This window comes from Scylla paramamosain, unplaced genomic scaffold, assembly GCF_035594125.1.
Source record: "Scylla paramamosain isolate STU-SP2022 unplaced genomic scaffold, ASM3559412v1 Contig25, whole genome shotgun sequence".
In the NCBI taxonomy this organism is placed as follows: domain Eukaryota; kingdom Metazoa; phylum Arthropoda; class Malacostraca; order Decapoda; family Portunidae; genus Scylla; species Scylla paramamosain.
The window spans coordinates 200,793-227,680 of NW_026973690.1; the positions used below are offsets into that span (position 1 = coordinate 200,793).

The window sequence follows — 26,888 nt, forward strand, 5'->3', positions numbered from 1 at the left end:
CACACACAGTAATGTAACTTCACAAAATATCCCTAACGACATTTCCTTTGTCGCTGCTTTTGGATCTTTGTACTTTCCATTGTGATCTCACCTTATTATTTTTATTTTTTTTTCTTGTGTAGATCCAATTGGCCGCAGCTCTTGTCTCTTGTTTCTTGTCTCAGGCCCTTCCGTGTTTCATTATCTTTTGAGTCTTGAGTGCACGCGCCGTTTCTCATTACTTTTTCCTCCCTTTTTTTTTTGTTGTTGTTTTTCCGCGCCCTTAAGCTTTCTAAGTGCACACAGTGTTCCTCTTAATCCTTGTCTTGTTTTCAGTTCAGCTTTGAGTCTTTTTTTTTTTTTTTTTTTTTTTTGAAGGGTGGAATGCGAAGGGAAGAGGGTTGGGTTCCCTCCGCCCCCGCCCAGCTCTGAGGCGGCGCCGGCCCAGGTAAAGGTGACCACTGAGCAAAGGGCGCTTTGATGTTTAATGCACGCCGCGGGAGGACACGTCCTGGGTGTGTTCGCGCGAGGTTTGCTTGGCACTTTTCCACGTGTACCCTTAGTTCCGAGCACGCCGGTACCTCATCAAATGTCACCAGCCTCTTCAAAAACTGTTTCTATATTTCACTTCCGCGCCCACCACTGCCGCCACCTCTGCTTGTTTCGAAGTGACTCCTCACAGCAAATCAACCCATTTTTATAGGACTAAATCAGACGCAGCAGCGCTTTACACCCTCGACTTTCTTAGTAATCAGATGGTGTTTATCTCCTTAGTTCTTCACAATTCCACCACATCACAACTCGTAAGCCATACAACTCCTCAAAACACTTCATAATCACTCCATCATAACACCTCAGCATTTCTCTAAGCGTGGTAATAATGAAAGTGTTCGGTTTCAAGACAGTTATCCTTAAATTTGATTTTTTTTTTCTTTACTGACTGGCACCTCAGTGGACGTTTTTTTCGTTTGTTTGCACTGAGTTAGGGCCCATCATATATATATATATATATATATATATATATATATATATATATATATATATATATATATATATATATATATATATATATATATATATATATATATATATATATATATATATATATATATATATATATATATATATATATATATATATATATATATATATATATATATATATATATATATATATATATATATATATATATATATATATATATATATATATATATATATATATATATATATATATATATCCTTCTTCATACGACCTTAATCCCAGTGTATTGCAGGGTCAGCCGCTGGAGTTACCCTTCTCCATCTGTTTCTATCTTCTTGCACTCCCAGCTTGTTCATATCACTTCTTATTACGACTCTCCATCTTATTCTTTTGTCTCCCAACCCTCCTTCTCCCCCTAACCTCCACCATCATTGCCTTCCTCACTTGTTCGTCCTCTTCTCTCATTATATATATATATATATATATATATATATATATATATATATATATATATATATATATATATATATATATATATATATATATATATATATATATATATATATATATATATATATATATATATATATATAAAGTGGTTATATCTAAGTTATGTTGTTAGGTAGGCGGTGCTTGTTACTGTTTGCATTTAATCAGGAGTTGGTAAATCACAATTCATGACGTGAACTGCGCGTGGCACCCTGAGACACCTTCACCAGGTGCGGGTGAAGCATCAGATTTTCCTGGATGGGAAGAGAGTTGTGGAACTTACGTGTCTGTGAAAAGAAAGAACCTGCATGAACCACTTACTGAGGGGGTGAAATGGATAGTGCTTGACAAAGGATGCGCTCTAGATACTCGGAGCGTGACATTTATAAAACACAAATAGCGACACTCATAAAGAAAAAAAAAATGTAGTTATGTAAATAATTCTGCCACGTCAAAATTTAAATAGAAAATGGACCATGTAATTATCTAATACATAAGGTTTCCAGACACTTTTCTAGTTATGGATAACCCTTCTTGCTCTCTTCTTCCGGAACTGGCACCTTCAGTGGGCCTTTTTTCTACTTTTTTTTTTTTTTTGTAACCCTGAGGTCGGTTACCCCCTCACCCCCTCATCAACATATGTTCTAAGCGTTCGCCTTACACGCTTATAAGTACACGAATAGAAATATACCAGTGCCTAATACATCTTTCATAGTAAATGATTAAGTAAGCAACATCCCTCACCTCCTTGCGGTCGTCTGGCTTCATGGAGGGCGAGGGCGTGAGGGAGAGGTACTGCAGATTCTCTGGTGTGCTGGCTTCCCACGTGAAGCCCAGAGAGCTATCAGGGGTTGGGTTCCTGGTGAGAAATAACGAAAAATTATAATTAAAATGATGAGTAATAAAAGACAGACCACTGTTGGACTGGTGAGTAATACAAAGATTTATTATCATTGCAATGATGAGTGATACAAAAATAAACTATTGCTGCAATGATGAGTAATACAAAAAGTAATTATTGGAGTGTGGTGGTGAGGAATAGCAGGATTAAGCAGATCTTTTTCTCTAACTTTTCAACACCATCAAAACATTGTAGAAATAAAGATTCCCTGCTTAATTCTGTGTTTTCTCACCACTGCCCACCATCACCAACTCACTTGTCTAATATATGCAGTAAAGAGGTAATTTTTTGCAGTGATATGTAGTACACAGGCAAACTATCGTTGTTGTTGGTGTCACCGTGTCACAGTGAATTGATGGAAGCATTGATAAGTCTTACCTGACATCAGCACTTCCTGAAGAGCCTCTAATGCAGCAATGGTACAATGATAAGCCTTACTTTTATCATCTTATCCTCTAAAACTATCAGTCTCCTCCACAAAAGGGTCCCACCTTCCATCTCACCCCGCGGCAGCAAAGTTAGTGCACTGATAAGCAATACTTTATCATCTTGCCCACTCTAAAGCTCTCAGAGTCCTCCATAAAGACTTCTGAAATCAGGACCTCCGTCCTCCATCTCACCCCGTGGCAGCAAAGTTGGTCCACAGAGTCGTGATGATGTCCCTGAGGGTGAGGTCGTCGGGCAGCTGTAAGTCCTTGGGTCGCTGTGGGGGTGCTGTTCGTGGCGACAAGAGAGGGCCGCCGCGGAACAAGTAGTACAGATCGTCTACGTGACTCACCCCTGTCAGAATTGACGATCAGAAACCGATTAAAAATTCCTGGAGAAAACCATTTGAGGGAAGAAAACTGGGAGGACGACAGAGAAGGAGATGGAGCGGTGGAATTGCTTTAGAACTGCAAACAATAGCAGTCACAGAGGAAGATTCAAGGGACAGAAACAACAGGACAGGCTCGTACATTGCGCCAACCACTCACTCGAGGGAAACGCCGAACGGAAAAGATAAGAAAAGGAAGATGTGATTCACTCATGTCAGAACAAAAAAAAAAAAACACAAGAAAGTAAGGGAAGCTGCAAGAAGTTGTCAGGCCTACATGTGGTACTCCCCACATGAAACATAGTGCCTACTTCCTTTCATTATCCTCAGCCTCAAATTTGGCCACTCCTCTTTTAAAGCTCCGTAGTGACTCATGGCACACTTCACAGTGACTCATGGCACACATCACAGTGACTCGGACACAGCTGTGTTTTAGTTTTTCAACAAGATTATATCTCAGACCACAAATTATGTATAAATAAATTAAAATGTTAAGTAATGATGAAAAGGGATGCAGTGCTATTACTAATAAAAATGATGGCAGCGATGAGATGGTGGTGATGGCAATAATGACTGGAATTTGTCGTGATGCAGGGTATTAATAGTATAGGATAAGAGTTATTGGTAGTGGTAGTGGTGATGGTGAGAAGGCTGGTGATAGTTGCTACGTATAGCGGTGGTGGCGACAGCGCTGGTGATAACATCAGGAGTGGTAGTGGCTATGCCAAGCACCTTCTGTTTTTATGAGTATTTAAGTCGAGAACCACCCTTGATGTCTATAAAATCTCTGACAGTTATTCATTGCCTTGAAGTGACATAGGGAATATGATGTTACAAGCAAAATTCTTTGTGTCAGTTATCAGGATCTGTTATGTAAGAGTGGCTCCAAACAAGGGCAATAAAAGGGCAGAAAAAAGCCCACTAAAGGTGCCAGTCCCCAGTTATTTTGCCAGTGTTCTTAAAACATCTGCCTAAACATTCGTCACTGAACTGACCGCCTCGTGTCAGTGTTGACGCCGCGGTGCCTCGGGCAGGTTGTGGGCCAGGCATTGCTTACACTTGTTGTCGCAGGAAGGGCAGATCAGTTGGCCGAAGGAGAGCTGGGCGTAGTGCTGCAGCTCGTAGCGGTAAATCTTCCCTGCGTGGTGGGCGGAGATGCGGTCATGAGGCACGGCGAAGTAGTGGTCAGTGAACATCTGTCAAAATCATATATAATAAGACTAGTAAGAACAAAAACTAAGTTATTTTTGTTATTTTCAATAGTAATAACTATTATTATGTCTATCATTTTTTAAGTAATATATTATTATTATTTTGATAACTAAAAGAATTAGAACGTTCACACCATCCAACTACTACTACTACTACTACTACTACTACTACTACTACTACTACTACTACTACTACGAACATGAGATAATAAGGGAAACGGCAAGAATCCATCAGATCAACCCGTGACAGTCCCTGAATGCAACATGCTTGTTCATCTCCACCTATCATCTTCATACGTGAGTCTAGTTTTTAAAGCTCCCTCATATTTCATCACTAATCACTAACAACTACGGTTACAAGGCTTTTTCACAGCAGAATGATCACGGAAAAGTTTACCGTACAGAACACCAGCTGGCAGTTCTGTATGTTTAAGATGTAACATAGGTGCGAATTTAAGAATGAACAGTGAAAACACTGCCGGCATCCTCTTGTCTCAAGTGTTAAGGTGTAACATCCCCTCACGTAGAGCCGTGTCTTCTCATCCTTATGTCATATATGTAAACAAGTAATTTTCACATTGCAAATACATCCAAAGTTTACGGAGCATGTGCAGCAAAAAACAGACTTAGGCTCCAGTGTTGGTGCTCACCCTCATGAAGTCGTCAGCGTGCGCCTCGGTGACGTGCGTGGTGCCCAAGTAGTGGAGGTACAGCTGGCGGGCTACAGCCTCCGGGTCCTCACTCCTGCCCTCAAGCTGAAGGGACGCAGGCCCGGCCATGCTAAAATTGTGCTGTAGCTCCTCCAGTAACTGTTTCTTTGCCAATGCAGCTGGAAAAAAATAAATAAATAAATAAAAATCTTCAAAACAATAGATTTTGAAGGTAATTATTCCCTCAGACATTTCAGTTAGTGAAGCATGATCTTTAACCACGTAAGTTGGGCGATAATTACGCAAGGCGAAAAGAGCCCCGTCGTCTCTGGTAATGCCTGATATGATGTCCACCCGGATGCTACGCCCCTCACTTATCAGCAGGGCAGGGTGACGCGGCAGGCAACGGCCGTCCACTCAGGGCGTGAAGGTGAGCGGCAGCACTCCCCATCTCTGTACAAGTTAAATGGCCTCAGAACTGTAATTTTAATATATCCACAATTGAATGTTCAAGTTAATTGAGCAAGTAGTCCTGACACCTGGCACAGTGAGTGCCACTCACTCTGGAGCTTTCGTAACGAGGAAAGAGAGCCTTTGCATCCAGCCCCTGCAGGCACAGAAGGAGCGTGTTGCTGCCCTGGTCTGTGGGACACCCAAGGCTGCCGCCCACTTCAATTGCCTCTTTGCGAGGATTATTGTTGATAGTCAAGGACGTCAGTGCTGTTCCAGACTGCATGATAGCACGGGAGAAAAGATCTGTCAAAACAATACAACTTGTCTCACTACATGCAAATATGTGAACAAATCGATATACAAGGTTGAAATTATATATATATATATATATATATATATATATATATATATATATATATATATATATATATATATATATATATATATATATATATATATATATATATATATATATATATATATATATATATATATATATATATATATATATATATATATATTGTCTGTGTGTGTGTATGTGTGTGTGTATAAACAAAGATGATGAGAACGAATGTGAAGTCCAAAAGGAGTCCTACCTTAAACTTCCGGGACGAACATGAGGAGGTGGGCGGCGGCGCTGCCGGCACTCTCACCGAAGATGGTGACCCGCATGTTGTCTCCGCCAAAGAGGTGAATGTTGGTCTTCACCCACCGGAGCGCCAGGGTCTGGTCCTTGAGGCCCAGGTTCCCAGGCATCGCCAAGTCCTCGGTAGACAGGAAGCCTGTACAGTGAGAGAGAAGCAGTGAGAAGAGCAGTACACAGGCCGCGCCGCGTGTAAGAGAAGTCACCAGCTCGCCACACACCACCCACCCAGGACACCCAGCCGGTACTGCACCACCACCAGCACGATGTCGTGGTCCAGGAGGACGTGAGGAGGGTACTCCTGGGCACTGCCATGGGTGAACCTTCCCCCGTGAAGCCAAACCATCACCGGGAAGCTAGCGTCTCCATTAATCTGTGATAAGATTGGTACTATTACACACACACACACACACACACACACACACACACACACACACACAGAGAGAGAGAGAGAGAGAGAGAGAGAGAGAGAGAGAGAGAGAGAGAGAGAGAGAGAGAGATGACTAAAAGGGGATGTAAAATATTCCTTACAAAAGATTAAAGTTTTAAATTTTACATTCGCTAGAAAAGCTTAGATTAAGAGGTATAACAAGAACAATTTAAACAAAATCCTTAGTGTTAGTAATCAGGATAGGACTAAAACTAATAAATAAAAAAAAAGGGAAGAAATTGGTTCTCAGATAGAGTGGTAGATGACTGGAATATATGCAGTAATCAGCCTACTAGTACCGAGTCACCTGGGTGCTTTAAAAAAGGATTAGTTAAATTTACTGATCGGGAAGGCAGGTGGACACAGGTTTTAGACAAGGACTGTCACCTAGTACGTGTAGGCCTACTTTCTTCTCCCAGCTTCCCTTATGCTCTTAGGTTCACATGTCACAGATTAAAGCAGTCTCTCCGGGGTTCTCTGCCTCACCTTGGGCACAAACACGTTGAGGTACAGGCAATCCTCCTCACCCAACACTTCCTTTATTCCGACTTTCTCTGCTGCGGAGAAATACTGGATGCACGGCGGGGCGGGAATGGAGGCTTCCCCCATGGCCCCCCAGTCTGGGAAGGGCTCGGGATCCTGGAAGAAAGGACACATTACCTTCCAGTATTTTCCCACCCTCATTTTACAGTCTCACTCTGATGAAGTCAAGTGCTTTCATTACTCCGCAAATTTTCACCGTCTGTCGGCCTACCTTGAATCGCAGCCTCCCCAGTGGTGGCCGAGCGTAGGGAATGCCGTAGAATGACGAAAAGTCTCGGCCCTTCACCGATTCCTCCACAATGCCTGAGACGCGGCCATCCCTGGTATCAACGAATGGCACATCAGCAGCAGTCGCCACCACCACCACCACCACCACCACCAGCGTCGCCACCAGAGCCGCACCACGCGCCATCCCTCTCTATTCTGCTGCTGTGAGATACAAGCGAGAGGAAGAGTATAGGAACAACTAAAATCAGTATTAGTGGCTTTTTATTTTGTCTGTATATTTTCTGTTGTGATTTTTTTCAAAACAAAATGTTTCCTCACACCGGGCGGCACTGTGACGCCAAAGATGGGTGCATAAAGGAAGCAAAGCGGCAACTGAACATCATAGGAAATACACAAAGCAGTCTTTTCAACGAGTAAAATAGAAGTGAAGCCACACGATGCTACGCTAAGTTTCCCGTCCATAGGGGGATGTTCAGCTTCTTAACTCAGAGACCACAGAACACTAAGTCAGATCTTGTTAAGTCCAGCTTGATTGTCATCAACACAGGGGTTCCCCAGGAATGTCACGTGCCATGTCTTAGTCTTCATACAGATAACTGTAGGAGCTGCATTGTCTCACTAACGCGTTTATTTGACAAAACATACATGATAATTTCATACCAGCCACAAAAATAAACTCATATTTGTACATCAGTCCACACACACACACACACACACACACACACACACACACACACACACACACACACACACACACAGATAATCGCGCACAAATGTTTCGTTCCTTAACAAAAGAAATATAAGATTATCTGCACTGCGTTGCAGAACTTCCAATGCTCCCTCAGTGCTGAGAGTCGGGTTGTTTAGTGCGCGGGCCGGGTGACAGACTGACGCACATGCTCCGTGACGCTCCTTTTATGTGAGAGCTTGATCACACGAGTAGATTTAAAGGAACATGATGAACGAGAGTTGTCAGTTCCCACAGGGCCCGTGAAATTGTGTACTACAGTTGTTTACGAGTACTGGGAATGCGGTTATGAGCGCGACACACACACACACACACACACACACACACACACACACACACACACACAGTCTTTTAGCCATCCTTCCGCAACCTGAGTTGAATCAAGTCTTACAAACTTAACGATTGGAGAAAGTTTGTGGATTCAGTTCTTTCGTGTCAGGTAATCACCTCAGCAAGGCGTCCTGCACAAAGAGACAGAGTGCTGACACGAAAACCGTATGAACTTCAAGGAAATATTTAATATTTAATGACGAGTGGTGATACTGATGATGATCATATGTGTGTGTGTGTGTGTGTGTGTGTGTGTGTGTTGATGACAGTATTGCTATAACAAATAATATTGGTGATGATGGTAATAATGGTGATAATAATAATAATGATAATGATAATGATAATGATAATAATAATAATAATAATAATGATAATAATAATAATAATAATATATAATCCAATTACTTCCATTCTTGCTCTTACTTTGGTGTGAGATGGTTTAATGCATCAGCACATCTGAGCCTCACCACTGCATGGTTCCTATCCTGCCTTAGTATTCCTGACAGGCACTAGACGTGCTTAGGCAACACAGCTCACTCAGTTGCCGGGCGCTCGTATTGAGACTACGGTTGACAAACAGGAGGACATCCCTAGCTTGACGCAAGTATATTTGGTGAAAATCTGAGCGTAAAAATCGAGTAACCTACCCTGTCCCTCTCCCTCCTTCTCTGGGTCCTTCACTCTCCCACAGTGTGACTTCCTACACGGAGATGAAATGAGTATTTTTATCGAAAACTAAACACACAAAAGTCAAGTGACCTTCCATTAACCTTCACTCACATGTTGTGCCCTTGACTTTCTACCAGGAGTTTGTGAATTCCTCTCGTACTGGTTTTCCTCTCGCTGCGTGAATCGACCTTCCTCCCCGGTACCGTTGTTCCAGCGTAGGGCAATTCATTATATTCTTAGTTATAGTTCTTTAATTACATAAATAAGACAAGAGAAACTCTGTTTATAGCTTAGAATAATGCGTGCTGAAATGCATTAGAGATAAAGAGAGTAACTATGAAAAATAAATAGTATGATGTAGGCAATGCTGGTTATATTTACCCATGGCAATAGATGTATCCAATACTAAAAGATAAACATGTTCCTGCAAAATGCAAATTAATAGTTTACAATACACTTGTTATACCAATCCTGTTATATGGTGCTGAATGGTGGTGGACTTTAATTACAAAATTAGAATCGAAGATTCAGGCAGCCGAAATGCGAGTGCTCAATAATCAGGGGTGTTACAAGAAGGGACAAGATGAGAAATGTTCAAATAAGAGAAGAGTTGGGAGTGACGCCGCTACTGGAGGATGTTGATAGAGCAAGACTGAGATGGTTTGGACATGTTAAGAGAATGGAAGAAGATCGGCATGCTAAGAAATATATGGAGTGGATACCAAGAGGCAGGCGACCACGAGGGAGACCAAGGAAGAGATGGAAGCAAGGTATTGAAGAGAGCCTTAGTAGACCTTAGTATCACCTCGACAATGGTCGAGGTGATGGAGGACAGAGAATATGAAGACCCAGACGGATGGAGGAGTATTGTCCGGATGTCATCGAGCTGACAGGCTTATAGCCTAACTGGCGTCTGGTGAGAAGGATGAGAATAGATGGACCAAGGAAAGTTTCATGTTGTGTGACGTGCGGTGACGTGATCGTGCGAGCTCCACACGTATGCCTCCCCACCTCTTACCTACACACACACACACACACACACACACACACACACACACACACACACACACACACACATATATATATATATATATATATATATATATATATATATATATATATATATATATATATATATATATATATATATATATATATATATATATATATATATATATATATATATATGGTGTAACACGAGTTTGTGCAGATATTGTCAGAGGTGAAGGTGCAGGTTATTCTATGCGGGAAATGTTCTATGTTTCTATGCACATATGCATTTTGAGGCGTTGTTTATCCGTGATATGAAATTCAAGTCTGGCCAGACGACAGATACAACTTTGGGTAACTATGGTAGAGACACACACAGTGTCCACTTCACATTACTTTACATTATACAACACAATCTGAAAGTATTCAATGTCACTGTCTCGGAGGAACTTTTTTTTCATGTTCATATGTTCACTGGACTTCATTAGTCTTTTCCACAAGGTTCAGTCTTCTATTCATACAGGCCTCTTTTACTTATCTATCTATTTATTTATTTATTTATTTTTTATGTAGGAAGGACACTGGCCAAGGAAAACAAAAATGCAATAAAAAAAATGCCCACTGAAATGTCAGTCCCATAAAAGGGTCAAACCAGTAGTCAAAAATTGATCAATAAGTGTCTTGAAACCTCCCTCTCTAAGGAATTCAAGTCATAGGAAGGTGGAAATACAGAAGAGGGCAGGGAGTTCCAGAGTTTACCATGATGAATGATTGAGAATACTGGTTAACTCTTGTGTTAGACAGGTGGACAGAATAGGGGTGAGGGAAAGAAGAAAGTCTTGTGCAGCGAGGCCGCAGGAGGAGGGGAGGCATGCAGTTAGCAAGATCAGAAGAGCAGTTAGCATGAAAATAGCGGTAGAAGACAGCTAGAGATGCAACATTGCAGCGGTGAGAGAGAAGCTGAAATCAGTCCGTTACAGGAGAGAAATTGATGAGACGAAAAGCTTTTGATTCCACCTTGTCTAGAAGGGCAGTATGAGTGGAACCTCCCCAGACATGTGAAGCGTACTCCATACATGGACAGGTAAGGCCCTTGTACAGAGTTAGCAGCTGGGGGGTGAGAAAAACTGGCGGAGACGTCTCAGAACACCTAACTTCATAGAAGCTGTTTTAGCTAGAGATGAGATGTGAAGTTTCCAGTTCAGATTATAGAAGAGGGGAACAGTTGAGTGTCATTGAAGAAGAGGGGATAGTTGTCTGGAAGGTTGTGTCGAGTTGATAGATGGATGAGGCATTTTTGAAGCATTGAACAATACCAAGTTTGCTCTACCCCAATCAGAAATTTTAGAAAGATCAGAAGTCAAGCGTTCTGTGGCTTCCCTGCATGAAATGTTTACCTCCTGAAGGGTTGGACGTCTATGAAAAGACGTGGAAAAGTGCAGGGTGGTATCATCAGCATAAGAGTGGATAGGACAAGAAGTTTGGTTTAGAAGATCATTAATGAATAATAATGTTCTTGCTGTTTTTATTGTGATGATTAGCACTAAAATAACAATAAAATAACTTATAATAATCATAATAAAACTACTACTACTACTATTGTAGCACTAACAGTAGTAGTAGTAGTAGTAGTAGTAGTAGTAGTGTTATTATAATTATTATAAGTTATTTTATTGTTATCGTCGTATCCATCAGAGAGAGAGAGAGAGAGAGAGAGAGAGAGAGAGAGAGAGAGCGAGAGAGTGACTCTGGAGCGGCCAGCCTTTACATATGAGGTTATTACAAATTCCTTGGTCGCCTCACCACTCAAGAGGTGCCCGGCAACGGGTGAACCTGTGTGGCCCTGCACGATGTCATCACGATACAGCCAATGCAACAGTGACGGGGAATATTGTATAATTATGCAAGATTGAACTACAGACAAGTTGTGAGCGTTATTGAATTACCGCCTTCTGTTCGTCTTGTGACACAACTAGCCGTTCAGGAAGACATCAGAAATTATGGTGACAATCTCTGAGTAGCTGCTGTGGTCTCAGGACTGAAGTACATGCGTGACAAGGACCAGCCTCATTATGAAGGGGCAGCGGTAACTAATGTGTGCTATTGGATCTTATCATGAATGTTTGTAGCCAGCTGTGCTAAGCCTAAGTTTCTCGTGGGTAGTAGGGTGGTCCACGAGACTGTCTTTTTCCACCATGAGCCGCCGGAGATGATGTGTGCATGTGTGTGTGGTGCCAATTAAAGGTAGATAGGCAGGCGAAGACTGTGCTAGGCTGGGAAATGTGCAGTGAGCAAGTTTAGCAGACCAGTGTGCGGGTAAGATGCATCATTTCATGGCTTTAGTAAAAATGCATCACTGTCATCAGAAGTGCAATGGAAATCTGACATGAGCATTGCCTCCACATCGAGAAACATAACATTATTCAGTTACAGGAAGAAACCACAAAGAAAATGTACAAATTCAGGGACACTTTGTTTTCTGAGAGAGAGAGAGAGAGAGAGAGAGAGAGAGAGAGAGAGAGAGAGAGAGAGAGAGAGAGAGAGAGAGAGAGAAAGAGAGAGAGTACAAACACACTCAGCTTTAAATTGGAGCAACCCTATCCCACCCTCCCCCCTCCATCTCTTTTTCCCAACCCCAACAAAAGAATAAAATAAAGTAAAAAAAAAAAAAAAAAGCCCAATGGAGATCCCACTTGCCCTCTATGCAAAGAAGCCGTCAGGACGCTGCAACATTTCGTATTTTGCAGCAAAACATTTTCAGAGATAAGAGCGAGCAACACCCGTATTTACCCTGACCGTCCCCTGCAGACACACCGTCACGAATATTGTCATTTCGCGCAGGGGAAAGGAAACATAGAAAAAAAAGGGGAAAAATGGTCACTAGTAATGAAAGCGAGCAAAGGAAGGCATTAGAAAGGCTGCCGGTCCCCAGTGTGCCCTCTTAGGACGGCATAAACACAATACTCTCAATTGCACTCTCTTCTGTGCTGAAAATTCCAAGGTGACGCGGAGGCTTTGGTCGGTCGGCGCCGTTCAGGGCAACGCTGCGCCGAAGCTGAGTGAGCCTCGAGGGTCTGACGTGAGGCAATGGTTCTGCAGCGGCAGTGATAGTACTGTAGTGGTGGTGGTAGAAGTATTGGAGGCAACAGAGGCGGTTGTGGTAGTTGTGGTGGTGGAGTGCTGGCTTAGGAAGAGTTCTCTTTTATCAAAACAACAACAAATACATTTTCCTTAAATAACTCTTCATGACGTGGAGAAGTACACTAACAATATACATGGATGAAAATAGCAACTTTGGTCTTGTTTATTTTCTCTCAGTCTCTTCTTTCTTTACTTTCACATGTATGAAGGCAGCGCCGCCGGGCAGGCGCTGCAAACAAAAAGTGAATGGAATGCCTGTCAGTGGCGTTCTCTAAAAGACAAAGAAAAAGGCTGGAGTAAGGAAAGCCACGGAATCAGTTCCACAGCTGTGGACGTGTTCTGATCCTTCCTTTAGGAAGAGCTCAAGTCTTAGGGAGAACAAAACCTGGAAGCCACCTGACTGTCGCACTGTTAACAAAAAGGCTAAAGGTAGACTGCTGGAACAAGTGTCCGGGAGTGGGACAATCCAGGCCGGGGCGGTGCAGTATGAAGTTATATTTTGCAATTTGTCGGTACAGTCCGTGCCCGAAGGACACAGTCCAGCAGGGCAGTCCGGGCCTGAAGGACTCAGTAAGACATGGCAGCTGTGGCCTTTGGGAGCCAGCTGAGCGAGACAGCCTTGGCTTGAGGGACTGGAATAGCTTGGGTTGAGTGAGTGAAGTGGAGGAGTTGGTGGCGCCACTTGTACGTTTCCTGACAACTCCTGTGGGGTCACTTTGAGTGTATTGTTACTTACACTGAAATGTTTACAGTTCTGAGCGAGTGTGGTAATATTGTGTGGCTGGTGGTGATTGACTCACCTGCACCTTGTCCATTTCCAGTGATGTAAAGCTCCTCCACCTGGTTGCGTGGCTGTGTGACTCGCACTATAGTCTATAAAAAGTGTTGGAGATAGAACCTGGAATATTCAAGAATGCGGACCTTAATCTTACTTAATACTCCCCAGAACGTAACAGACCTTTAACTTTTTATTATTAATATTTTTTTTCTTTTCTTTTCGTTCGCGGACCCAAATCTTTGCGTTAAGGAGGGTGGAAACTCTGTATGTGCGAGGTGACTGGCATCGTGTTTGAATTATTAATCCCGTGTTGAAATTGTAGTCGCGGCAGTGTAAGGTTTGCTCTTTCCCGTGCGTTCTTGCCCAGCCTCCGGGAACCGCCACGGACAGTCTGCCTCAGTTCCAGGCAAGACAGGGGGTCGAGGGGTTAAACTTTGGTAAATTGTGTGTAAGTGCGTGTGTGAGCTTTCTAAGAGCAAAAATTGAAGAGAGAGAGAGAGAGAGAGAGAGAGAGAGAGAGAGAGAGAGAGAGAGAGAGAGAGAGAGAGAGAGCTATCCTCAGAGCAAGAAAGCAGCTGGCTCCTCGAGGTTACTGTGTCTTCAAAGAGAGGACTCATCCGAATCCTGTCTCTTAATCCTGCCCTGTGCCTCGTCTTGGGTGTGTAGATCTCACTCCTACATTCTTAGCTCGATACTAGTGACTTTGAATGATACGTACTGGTAGTAACTCTTCTGACCACTGAGAGTGTTTATAATATTATTGGGAAATCTGCTGTAAGAAATGCATGAAAAAACCTGAAAATTGGGGAACTTTTGACAGTATAGAAAATTGTTTATCTTCAAGAAAAAAAAAATATATATATATATATATATATATATATATATATATATATATATATATATATATATATATATATATATATATATATATATATATATATATATATATATATATATATATATATATATATATATATATATATATATATATATATATATATATATATATATATCAGTGAGGATTAATACGCAAACACACACAAACTACCGGGACAAGGCTGCTAACATCTTTGCTCAGTGTCCGCAAAACAATTCCACACAGTAGCCTGTGAAACATATGGAACAGTGAGTCAGTCGTAATCAGACAGAACAGGTAATTTATAGAGATACCTATGTTCTGTGTTTTTTTTTTACAAATTTCTCTGTCTTCTAGTTTATTTCTTTTTTTCTTTTTTTGGTGGTACCGGATAAAGAGGCATAATTTTCTTGCAGCACTGGGGTGACTCACTCCTTCATAGACACAGGTTGTATTGAGTGTGACATGCAAATTTCTCTGGTCTGTGTTGTAGCTCTGCTGTATGATGAAATTTTTTAAGGGTGTTAAAGCACCTCCGCCCCTTGCTTTTAGTCACTCCTTTACTCTTACGCCTCACTCCTATACCTTCATTCATTCACTAGAGAGAGAGAGAGAGAGAGAGAGAGAGAGAGAGAGAGAGAGAGAGAGAGAGAGAGAGAGAGAGAGAGAGAGAGAGAGAGAGAGAGAGAGAGAATGTACAACACTAAAAATGAAACACGTCTATGCCTAGAACAATGCAAATCGTGATTTATTGCTCTCTCTCTCTCTCTCTCTCTCTCTCTCTCTCTCTCTCTCTCTCTCTCTCTCTCTCTCTCTCTCTCTCTCTCTCTCTCTTTCGCACACACACACACACACACACACACACACACACACACACACACACACACACACACACACACACACACCTCATGACGTCACACGACACACAACGGACAGTTCCCGCCAAGTGGAGACATTCATCAACTCACCACCTTCAAGTGTCATCAGGTAACACTGGCGGCAGGTGGTGTTTATGCCCAGAGTATCCTTTCATTTTTGTAACCGTGGCTGAGGAATAGAAGGGTCAGCTGTTGGCACGTTGGCACATTACACGTACTACATTCCTGGGCAGTACACCGTGCGGCACAACACGTGAGCATTATTACTTCGTTCCTACATAAAAGAAAATAAATAAATAAATAAAAACAGACGAAATGGAACAAAATTTAAAGGAAAAATATATATTGTTCTCCTCCCTTCACAGTGCCATCCAGGCAGCCTTATCATTTCAAATCACTAGAGTACTTCACCGTAGTTTAGTGAAATCATTACATTGCTCACCCAACCAAAAAAGAAGCCGAAGTTGAACAAAACTGATAGAAAAAAAAAAGAAACATGGCGTTTTTCCTTCACAGTAGCACTCTTATTATTCCAGTCTTATTATTGCCCAGGGGTTCAATGACAGCATGGTGAAATGATTACATTACTCACCCAGGCAGACAAAATGAACAGAATCAAATGAAAAAAAGGAAGCATACATTGTCTATCCTTCACAGTTACCCAGACTTTTTTTTTTATTTCGTATCACTAGAGTACTTCCCTAAATGTGTGGCGACGTTGTAGTGAGCAGTGCCACGCCTTGCAAACGTGCCACTCCTTCCCAGAACAGCTTTGTGTGGCACTAACGAAGCGCGGTGTCACCCAATGGTAGTGTGAAGGCTGCGAGGTTTGTCTGCTGACTTGCCCAAAAATTATTATGTTGATTTATCTTCAGACTCTGGCGGTTGGAGTTTTGATTCAATATACAATCTCTCTCTCTCTCTCTCTCTCTCTCTCTCTCTCTCTCTCTCTCTCTCTCTCTCTCTCTCTCTCTCTCTCTCTCTCAGTAGTGTTTAATATCTACGTTCGTCTCTTTTTTTTATTACAGTGATATTGGTGTTTATTGGCATTTAATTAAACCAAACGTATGCCCGCTTAAAACGAGCTTACACAGAACGACATACTGATATACAAATAAGCACACACACACACACACACACACACACACACACACACACGCGCGCGCGCGTCGGGGAAGGAGCGTCGTAAGAAACAGCCTCGTAGGAAATTATAATGAAACAGCTTCTTAATGCTTAGCTTCTCTACCGGCGCGCTACTCTCTCTCTCTCTCTCTCTCTCTCTCTCTCTCTCTCTCTCTCTCTCTCTCTCTCTCTCTCTCTCCCCCCTGTAAAATACTACGTGGCATCATCGAAACGAGGGAGGAGCGGGGGAGGGCACCGAGTCCGAGCGACCTTGAAAACAGCTGAGTGATGATGCCACTTAGCATTTTAAAGGAGTACTTATAATCACCGCAATAATGTTGTCGTGTAATGCTTATTGGTATATCACATGCTTTTTAATACCATTTGTCTTGTTATAAGATACTGTAATATTCCACAGCCTGCAAAAAATAAGATTAAATAAGTGGCACCTCCGAGGCTGCGACAATGCAGCCGTCTGTTCTTCACGTCAGCTACACGCATAGCAGCACACCCGCGAGTCCCATACATTTTCAACTCCTCTGACGGGGAAACAAAGCCTTAAAATGCATATGTGTATAGAACATTTCCTACTTAGAATTGCACGTTCCTTCACCTCTTTCAGTATTTGCAGAAACACGCGTTACACCTTTTATACAGTGGACAACAAGCAAAACAACACCTACGTGTTCTGAAACGCTTCATTTGTCTCACCACATTTTTTTTTCTTTTCAAATGATGATAGGTTCTGAATAGCCGGGTTTTAAATGCATTTCCCCTGTTAATAATATAGAAATCGTGTTAATCTGTCACTAGAACCATAAAAACATCTTTTGAAAACCTGTGCAACTTCATTTAGAGTCTTATCAGTTTAGTGGAGGTGCGGCGCAGAAGTGTTTCAGAATAGGGATCATTGTCTCGTTTTCCCCCAACCTGGCGTCCCCGCTCGGCCCCTTCCACGACTCGCAGCGAGAGAGAGAGGTCGAGGTGCGGTGGTCTTGTGGCGGAAGCCTGAAGGAGGCGGTGAAGGAGTGAAGGTAAGAGTTTGGTAATAGGAAGATTGTTAGATTATTATTCAGTGGGTGGAATTAAGGCGTAACCTATGAGATTATGAATGATAAGGATGAATAGGTGAGAATAAGGATGGGTAGGTTTGTCCATGTTTGGTGATTAGATACGCCACGTTAGGTAATGTGATTAGGCTGACCTGATGTAGGTTGACCAGGTGAGGTTGGGTAGGTGTGATTAGGTTAAACAGATGGTGATTACAACACTGGCAAAGTGACGTAGTTAAGCTTATCAGGTGAGAGATGGGAAGTTATAGAAGTTTAGCAATTTGCGAGGGAATAAGCTGCAAGGGTGATTAGACTGCAGGTGACGTTATTTAATTTGTCAGGTGAGAGAAGTATGCTGATCAGATGGTAAGTTGGTTGCTTGTTTGTCCAGGTGATTGACGTCTGATTAAGCTTACTGAGGTGATAATTAAGGAAGTGAATTTGAGATTATATTATATAAGCACGTAAAATCATGTTGGATTGGTGTGTCCGTGGCTGCTATTTTGTGGTCCCTCTGCTTATTCGCTGTGCTGAGTGGCAGTTGGCTTGTTAACTACGATCATTATTTCCCTTATTCATTATCATACACACACACACACACACACACACACACACCTACCTACCTTTAGTAACGGTATATGCACACCCACGCACATTCACACCCACGCACGCTCACACATACGCCCACGCACTCGCACACCCACGCACTCGCACACCCACGCACTCGCACACCCACGCACTCTCACACCCACGCACTCGCACACCCACGCACTCGCACACCCACGCACTCTCAGGTGTCTGAGGCAACTGACAGTAGCCCCTTTTCTGTTCCCTCCTACTTTCTCTATCCTCATTTTCGATCCAAAGCTGGATGCTGCGTTTATGTGCGCAATGACTTAACCTGCTCTCGTGCCCACGCTCTTGAATCTTCCGAGTTTTCCACCATCTGGCTACGACTACAGAGTCATTCTCATACTAAATTTATCTGTGCTGTATACCTCTCTCCTAACTCCTCTGACTATAAGAAATTCTTTGACTACTTAACTTCCAAAGTGGAGCACATTCTGACCCTCTTCCCTTTTGCAGAGATCTCCATTCTTGGAGACTTCAATGTTCACCACCAGCTTTGGCTTTCCTCTCCCTTCACTGACCATCCTGGTGAACTAGCCTACAACTTTGCTATCCTCCATGACCTAGAGCAATTGGTGCAACACCCTACTCGTATTCCTGACCGTCTTGGAGATACGCCCAACATTCTTGACCTTTTCCTGACCTCTAATCCTTCTGCTTATGCTGTCACCCTTTCTTCTCCGTTGGGCTCCTCCGATCACAATCTCATATCTTTATCTTGTCCTATCACTCCAATCCCTCCTCAGGATCCCCCTAAGCGAAGGTGCCTCTGGCGTTTTGCCTCTGCTAGTTGGGGGGACCTGAGGCGGTATTTTGCTGATTTTCCTTGGAATGACTACTGCTTCCGTGTCAGAGACCCATCTTTGTGTGCTGAGCGCATAACAGAGGTGATAGTGTCTGGCATGGAGGCGTACATTCCTCACTCTTTTTCTCGTCCTAAACCTTCTAAACCTTGGTTTAACACAGCTTGTTCTCGTGCTATACATGATAGAGAGGTGGCCCACAAAAGGTACTTAAGCCTTCCTTCACCAGAATCTCATGCACTTTATATTTCTGCCCGGAACCATGCCAAGTCTGTTCTCCAACTAGCCAAAAACTCCTTCATTAACAGAAAATGTCAAAACCTTTCAAGATCTAACTCCCCTCGTGATTTCTGGCATCTAGCCAAAAATATCTCCAATAACTTTGCTTCTTCTTCTTTCCCTCCTCTACTTCAACCAGATGGCACCACTGCTATCACATCTATTTCTAAAGCTGAACTCTTTGCTCAAACCTTTGCTAAAAACTCTACCTTGGACGATTCTGGGCTTGTTCCTCCCTCTCCTCCACCCTCTGACTACTTCATGCCTCGTATTAAAATTCTTCGTAATGATGTTTTCCATGCCCTCGCTGGCCTAAACCCTCAGAAGGCTTATGGACCTGATGGGGTCCCTCCTATTGTTCTCCGAAACTGTGCCTCCGTGCTTGCACCTTGCCTAGTCAAACTCTTTCAGCTCTGTCTGTCAACATCTACCTTTCCTTCTTGCTGGAAGTTTGCCTACATTCAACCTGTTCCTAAAAAGGGTGACCGCTCTAATCCCTCAAACTACCGTCCTATTGCTTTAATTTCCTGCTTATCTAAAGTTTTTGAATCTATCCTCAACAGGAAGATTCTTAAACATCTATCACTTCACAACCTTCTATCTGATCGCCAGTATGGGTTCCGTCAAGGCCGCTCTACTGGTGATCTTCTGGCTTTCCTTACTGAGTCTTGGTCATCCTCTTTTAGAGACTTTGGTGAAACTTTTGCTGTTGCATTGGACATATCAAAAGCCTTTGATAGAGTCTGGCACAAAGCTTTGATTTCCAGACTACCCTCCTACGGTTTCTATCCTTCTCTCTGTAACTTCATCTCAAGTTTCCTTTCTGACCGTTCTATTGCTGCTGTGGTAGACGGTCACTGTTCTTCTCCTAAATCTATTAACAGTGGTGTTCCTCAGGGTTCTGTCCTGTCACCCACTCTCTTCTTATTATTCATTAATGATCTTCTAAACCAAACTTCTTGTCCTATCCACTCCTATGCTGATGATACCACCCTGCACTTTTCCACGTCTTTTCATAGACGTCCAACCCTTCAGGAGGTAAACATATCACGCAGGGAAGCCACAGAACGCCTGACTTCTGATCTTTCTAAAATTTCTGATTGGGGCAGAGCAAACTTGGTATTGTTCAATGCCTCAAAAACTCAATTCCTCCATCTATCAACTCGACACAATCTTCCAGACAACTATCCCCTCTTCTTCAATGACACTCAACTGTCCCCCTCTTCTACACTGAACATCCTCGGTCTGTCCTTTACTTATAATCTGAACTGGAAACTTCACATCTCATCTCTAGCTAAAACAGCTTCTATGAAGTTAGGTGTTCTGAGACGTCTCCGCCAGTTTTTCTCACCCCTCCAGCTGCTAACTCTGTACAAGGGCCTTATCCGTCCATGTATGGAGTATGCTTCACATGTCTGGGGGGGTTCCACTCATACTGCTGTTCTAGACAGGGTGGAATCAAAAGCTCTTCGTCTCATCAACTCCTCTCCTCTAACTGACTGTCTTCAGCCTCTCTCTCACCGCCGCAATGTTGCATCTCTAGCTGTCTTCTACCGCTATTTTCATGCTAACTGCTCTTCTGATCTTGCTAACTGCATGCCTCCCCTCCTTCCGCGGCCTCGCTGCACAAGACTTTCTTCTTTCTCTCACTCCTATTCTGTCCACCTCTCTAACGCAAGAGTTAACCAGTATTCTCAATCATTCATCCCTTTCTCTGGTAAACTCTGGAACTCCCTGCCTGCTTCTGTATTTCCACCTTCCTATGACTTGAATTCCTTCAAGAGGGAGGTTTCAAGACACTTATCCACCAATTTTTGACCACTGCTTTGACCCTTTTAGGGACTGGCATTTCAGTGGGCATTTTTTTTTATTAGATTTTTGTTGCCCTTGGCCAGTATCCTTCCTACATAAAAAAAAAAAAAAAAAAAAAAAACTCACACCCACGCACTCTTATGTCCACGCGCTCTCATACCCATGCGCTCTCATACCCACGCGCTCACACACGCCCAGGCGATCACACACACACAAAATATTAATGACAAAAAAACTGGTGATGCACTCAAAAATCTGGTGACACTCAAAAAAAAACTGGTGATACACTCAAAAATGGTGACACTCAAAAAATCTGGTGACACTCAAAAACCTGGTGGTGCACTCAAAAAAAAACTGGTGATGCACTCAAAAAACTGGTGACACTTAAAAAAAACTGGTGATGCACTCAAAAACCTAGTCAGGCAGCCAAAAGAATGGTCATGCACTCAAAAAAAATATAACCCCTTCACACACACACACAACCCCTTCACACACACACACACACACACACACACACACACACACACACACACACACACACACACACACACACACATTTACATTCTAAATTTGCATTAGACTTTTTTAATGCTGCTTTGTTCTATTAAAGCAGATTTTTATTTATTTTTATTTATTTTCTTTTTTACCTTTTCACCTCAAAGTTGGCTTATTTTAAATAGTTTTTTTTCCTAATTTGTTATTCATCTGATAAATATTTTCTTGTCCTATACGTATTTGCTCATGTATTTGGCTTCAAAATTCTTTCCCTTATCTGACCTTTTCTTTATATAGTGGGTTTCAAAACGATGGACTACACTTAAAATTGTTGTATTTCTGGAACCTTAAACTGTCTATAAATAAAACTAATAAAAGGTGTGGGCCAAAGTTTAAAATGACTTCTTTTCAAATTTTAAATTTTTATTTGTGTTTTTCATGAGTGCAGAGATAGCATTTTTTTTAATCAGGTTCATCTTTTAAACTTGTGTATATATTGTGGTGTCATTGAAATTTCTGTGATGCCATGCAGATTTCTTCTATCTGGTGTTTTCTTCTACTCTACATCATTCTTCAAATTTTTGCTTTTAAATTATAATAGGGACATGTTTATCAAACACATTTCTTGGCTTCAAACGTTAAACTGCCGTACTTTTCAGATTTTCTCTAACCGGTGCTTTCCTTTCTTTCAATTTTCGTTTCTTGAATGTGACAGTATGGAATTTAGACACATTTCATATTAAATCTCGGCACAGTTCTCACATCATTTTTTTTTTTTTTTATGTAGGAGGGACACTGACCAAGGGCAACAAAAATCCAATTAAAAAAAAATGCCCACTGAAATGCCAGTCCCATAAAAGGCTCCAAACCGGGAGTTAAAAAATTGAAGGATAAGTGTCTTGAAACCTCCCTCTTGAAGGAATTCAAGTCATAGGAAGGTGAAAATACAGAAGCAAGCAGGGAGTTCCAGAGTTTACCAGAGAAAGGGATGAATGAATGAGAATACTGGTTAACTCTTGCGTTAGAGAGGTGGACAGAATAGGGGTGAGAGAAAGATGAAAGTCTTGTACAGCGAGGCCATGGGAGGAGAGGAGGCATGCAGTTAGTAAGATCAGAAGAACAGTTAGCATGAAAATAGCGGTAGAAGACAGCTAGATATGCAACATTGCGGCGGTTAGAGAGAGGCTGAAGACAGTCAGTTAGAGGAGAGGAGTTGATGAGACGTAAAGCTTTTGATTCCACCCTGTCTAAAAGAGCAGTATGAGTGGAACCCCCCAGACATGTGAAGCATACTCCATACATGGACGGATAAGGATCTTGTACAGAGTTAGTAGCTGGGAGGGTCAGAAAAACTGGCGGAGACGTCTCAGAACACCTAACTTCATAGAAGCTGTTTTAGCTAGAGATGAGATGTGAAGTTTCCAGTTCAGATTATAAGTAAAGGACAGACCGAGGATGTTCAGTGTAGAAGAGGGGGATAGTTGAATATCATTGAAGAAGAGGGGATAGTTGTCTGGAAGGTTGTGTTGAGTTGATAGATGGAGGAATTGAGTTTTTGAGGCATTGAACAATATCAAGTTTGTTCTACCCGAATCAGAAATTTTAGAAAGATCAGAAGTCAAGCGTTCTGTGGCTTCCCTGCGTGAAATGTTTACTTCCTGAAGTGTTGGACGTCTATGAAAAGACGTGGAAAAGTGCAGGGTGGTATCATCAGCGTAGGAGTGGATAGGACAAGAAGTTTGGTTTAGAAGATCATTAATGAATAATAAGAAGAGAGTGGGTGACAGGACAGAACCCAGAGGAACACCACTGTTAATAGATTTAGGAGATCAGTGACCGTCTACCACAGTAGCAATAGAACGGTCAGAAAGGAAACTTGAGATGAAGTTATAGAGAGAAGGATAGAAGCTGTAGGAGGGTAGTCTGGAAATCAAAGCTTTGTGCCAGACTCTATCAAAAGCTTTTGATATGTCCAAGGCAACAGCAAAAGTTTCACCAAAATCTCTCAAAGAGGATGACCAAGACTCAGTAAGGAAAGCCAGAAGATCACCAGTAGAGCGGCCTTGATGGAACCCATACTGGAGATCAGATAGAAGGTTGTGAAGTGATAGATGTTTAAGAATCTTCCTATTGAGGATAGATTCAAAAACTTTGGATTGGCAGGATATTAAAGCAATAGGACGGTAGTTTGAGGGATTAGAACGGTCACCCTTTTTAGGAACAGGCTGAATGTAGGCAAACTTCCAGCAAGAAGGAGGTAGATGTTGACAGACAGAGCTGAAAGAGTTTGACTAGGCAAGGTGCAAGCACGGAGGCACAGTTTCGGAGAACAATAGGAGGGACCCCATCAGGTCCATAAGCCTTCCGAGGGTTTAGGCCAGCGAGGACATGGAAAACATCATTGCGAAAAAAATTTTAATAGGTAGCATGAAGTAGTCAGTGGGTGGAGGAGAGGAAGGAACAAACCCAGAATTATCCAAGATAGAGTTTTTAGCAAAGGTTTGAGCAAAGAGTTCAGCTTTAGAAATGGATGTGATAGCAGTGGTGTCATCTGATTGAAATAAAGGAGGGAAAGAAGAAGCAAAGTTATTGGAGATATTTTAGGCTAGATGCCAGAAGTTACTAGGGGAGTTAGATCTTGAAAGGTTTTGACACTTTCTGTTAATGAAGGAGTTTTTGGCTAGTTGGAGATCAGACTTGGCATGGTTCGGGGCAGAAATATAAAGTGCATGAGATACTGATGATGGAAGGTTTAAGTACCTTTTGTGGGGTACCTCTCTATCATGTATAGCACGAGAACAAGCTGTGTTAAACCGAGGTTTGGAAGGTTTAGGTCGAGAAAGAGAGTGAGTAATGTACGCCTCCATGCCAGACACTATCACCTCTGTTATGCGCTCAGCACACAAAGACGGGACATGGAAGCAGTAGTCATTCTTAGGAAAATCAGCAAAATACCTCCTCAGGTCCTCTCAACTAGCAGAGGCAAAACGCCAGAGGCACTTTCACTTAGGGGGATCTTGAGGAGGGATTGGAGCGATAGGACAAGATACAGATATGAGATTGTGATCGGAGGAGCCCAATGGAGAAGAAAGGGTGACGGCATAAACAGAAAGATTAGAGGTCAGGAAAAGGTCAAGAATGTTGAGCGTATCTCCAAGACGGTCAGGAATACGAGTAGGGTGTTGCACCAATTGCTCTAGGTCATGGAGGATAGCAAAGTTGAAGGCTAGTTCACCAGGATGGTCAGTGAAGGGAGAGGAAAGCCAAAGCTGGTGGTGAACATTGAAGTCTCCAAGAATGGAGATCTCTGCAAAAGGGAAGAGGGTCAGAATGTGCTCCACTTTGGAAGTTAAGTAGTCACAAAGAATTTCTTATAGTCAGAAGAGTTAGGTGAAAGGTATACAGCACAGATAAATTTAGTTTGAGAGTGCTTGTGCAATGCTTGTCAAACTTTTTCCGTTTTCCTATGATATTTCTTGTGTAGTCTTAATTTTTTTAGGGAATCTTGGCACATCTCCTATGCCTAAGAGAGACGTATTTTTGTTTTGAGTTTTGTAGGGAATCAGTTATCAAACACATTACAAGGAATCTCAGCACATACAACAAACTTCGTGTCTAGGAACTAATGGTCTGTATTCCTTGCAGGTGTGAAGTGTGTGGCTTCCACTTCACCATCCTATGAACAGCCTGCAGGAATCTCTATCAACACCTGCTTCTGCAATATTGGCATCTGGTTATCAAATAGTGCTGTCACGCTGGGCCTGACATACTCCATTGCAATTGGGGAATCAAGCTTCACCAGGAAGAGAGGCCGAGCATCACGACCTTCAAGCCTTCAAGCCCTATAAGAGGTGTTAAGTATTGTCAGGACAAAACAGAGGGCCTGGTACAAGAGTTTTCATTGCAATCAAGGAAGAGTCAAGTTGCAGTAAGAAGAGTGTGGCAAGAATTTTAAGCAGGAGGAAGACTGTCAAGCAGTTGACGGCAGGAAGAACGCGTGAAATTCCCTTAAGTCGTGGCAGGACCAACAGGCAACCTTCAACACCTGCAGAGGCACAAGAGTTGTGGGCAGTTTCACCAGGAAGAGTTTGCTCCTCACTCAAGTTGACACAAAGACACAAGAATTTGCAAGTGTTGTTACTCCGAGACCCTGCTGCAAATGTTCTCCAATCCACTCCAGTCTGGGAAGGAAGAATGTAGGAAGTCCCTCTCTTCTGTACTCAACAAGCACCACCACCACCACCACCACCACCTTCATTCAGGCTTGGGACAAGTTTTGTACATTCCAGCACTTCAGTATTAAAGAAAACAAGTGCCATGTTTATTATCCTGTTGTGTATTTATTCACTTAACATTCACAGTAAAACAATAAACATTCAGTATTCCATCTTGTGTAAATAAAGTTTCAGGCAGAGTACAGGTCATGCCCTGAAAAAAAACGCATAGAAGCCCTGTCCCAGCAACTGGTGTCGTTGGGATGGGGCTTCTGTGCAAATCATACCTTAAACTTTATTTTTGGGCCTTGGGCCAATCCTGGCACTTTTTTTTTATTACCTTGAGGGCATGAATTGTTACCACCAAATATTTATTTTACACTATACCAGCACATTGTTGTTAGCAAACTATATATTTATTTCACATATATAATAGTAGTCACAAATTTATTTATTGGCAAAGACATACAAGTCATACACACAGCAATGCAACCTGGACTAGATAATACACTGGTGGAGTCAGCTGGCTTGGGGCACTTGTACAGCAGCAGCACACCCAGTACTGGCTGTAGACACACCCTCCATTTGGCTCTTCCTGACGTCAGAGCCTGCAACATGGCACTACCGGACTGATTGCAGACAGAATGTTAGCCAACACAAGTGAGATCTGCAAAAGAGTAACGCAATTTGGGGAAAATGGATAGTTATGAAGACGTGAACCTGTATCACACATACACACTAATTCTATCACTCAAATGCTGGCTTT

General features: G+C 42.3%; 1 protein-coding gene, 1 long non-coding RNA gene and 1 pseudogene across 28 annotated transcripts in view; 1 reads left to right on the plus strand and 2 right to left on the minus strand.

The window, feature by feature from the left end:
- Nucleotides 1–1,550: 1,550 nt before the first annotated feature.
- Nucleotides 1,551–8,193, minus strand: LOC135097565 (juvenile hormone esterase-like; annotated as a pseudogene).
- Nucleotides 8,194–17,109: 8,916 nt separating this feature from the next.
- LOC135097582 (uncharacterized) lies at nt 17,110–26,293 on the plus strand. Its single transcript, XR_010265845.1, has 2 exons — nt 17,110–17,871; nt 25,554–26,293. It is a non-coding gene; the product is annotated as an uncharacterized LOC135097582 (long non-coding RNA).
- The window catches only part of LOC135097580 (uncharacterized), a 62,262-nt gene continuing 61,598 nt past the window's right edge, over nt 26,225–26,888 (minus strand). For all 27 annotated transcript variants that reach the window (XR_010265834.1, XR_010265833.1, XR_010265827.1 and 24 more), the window contains one exon: nt 26,225–26,789. Coding sequence is in view for 3 of the 27 variants with exons in the window: in XM_063999501.1 (XP_063855571.1) it covers nt 26,724–26,789 (66 nt within the window). In the remaining 24 variants the exon portion in view is untranslated. The remainder of the gene's footprint in view (nt 26,790–26,888) is intronic.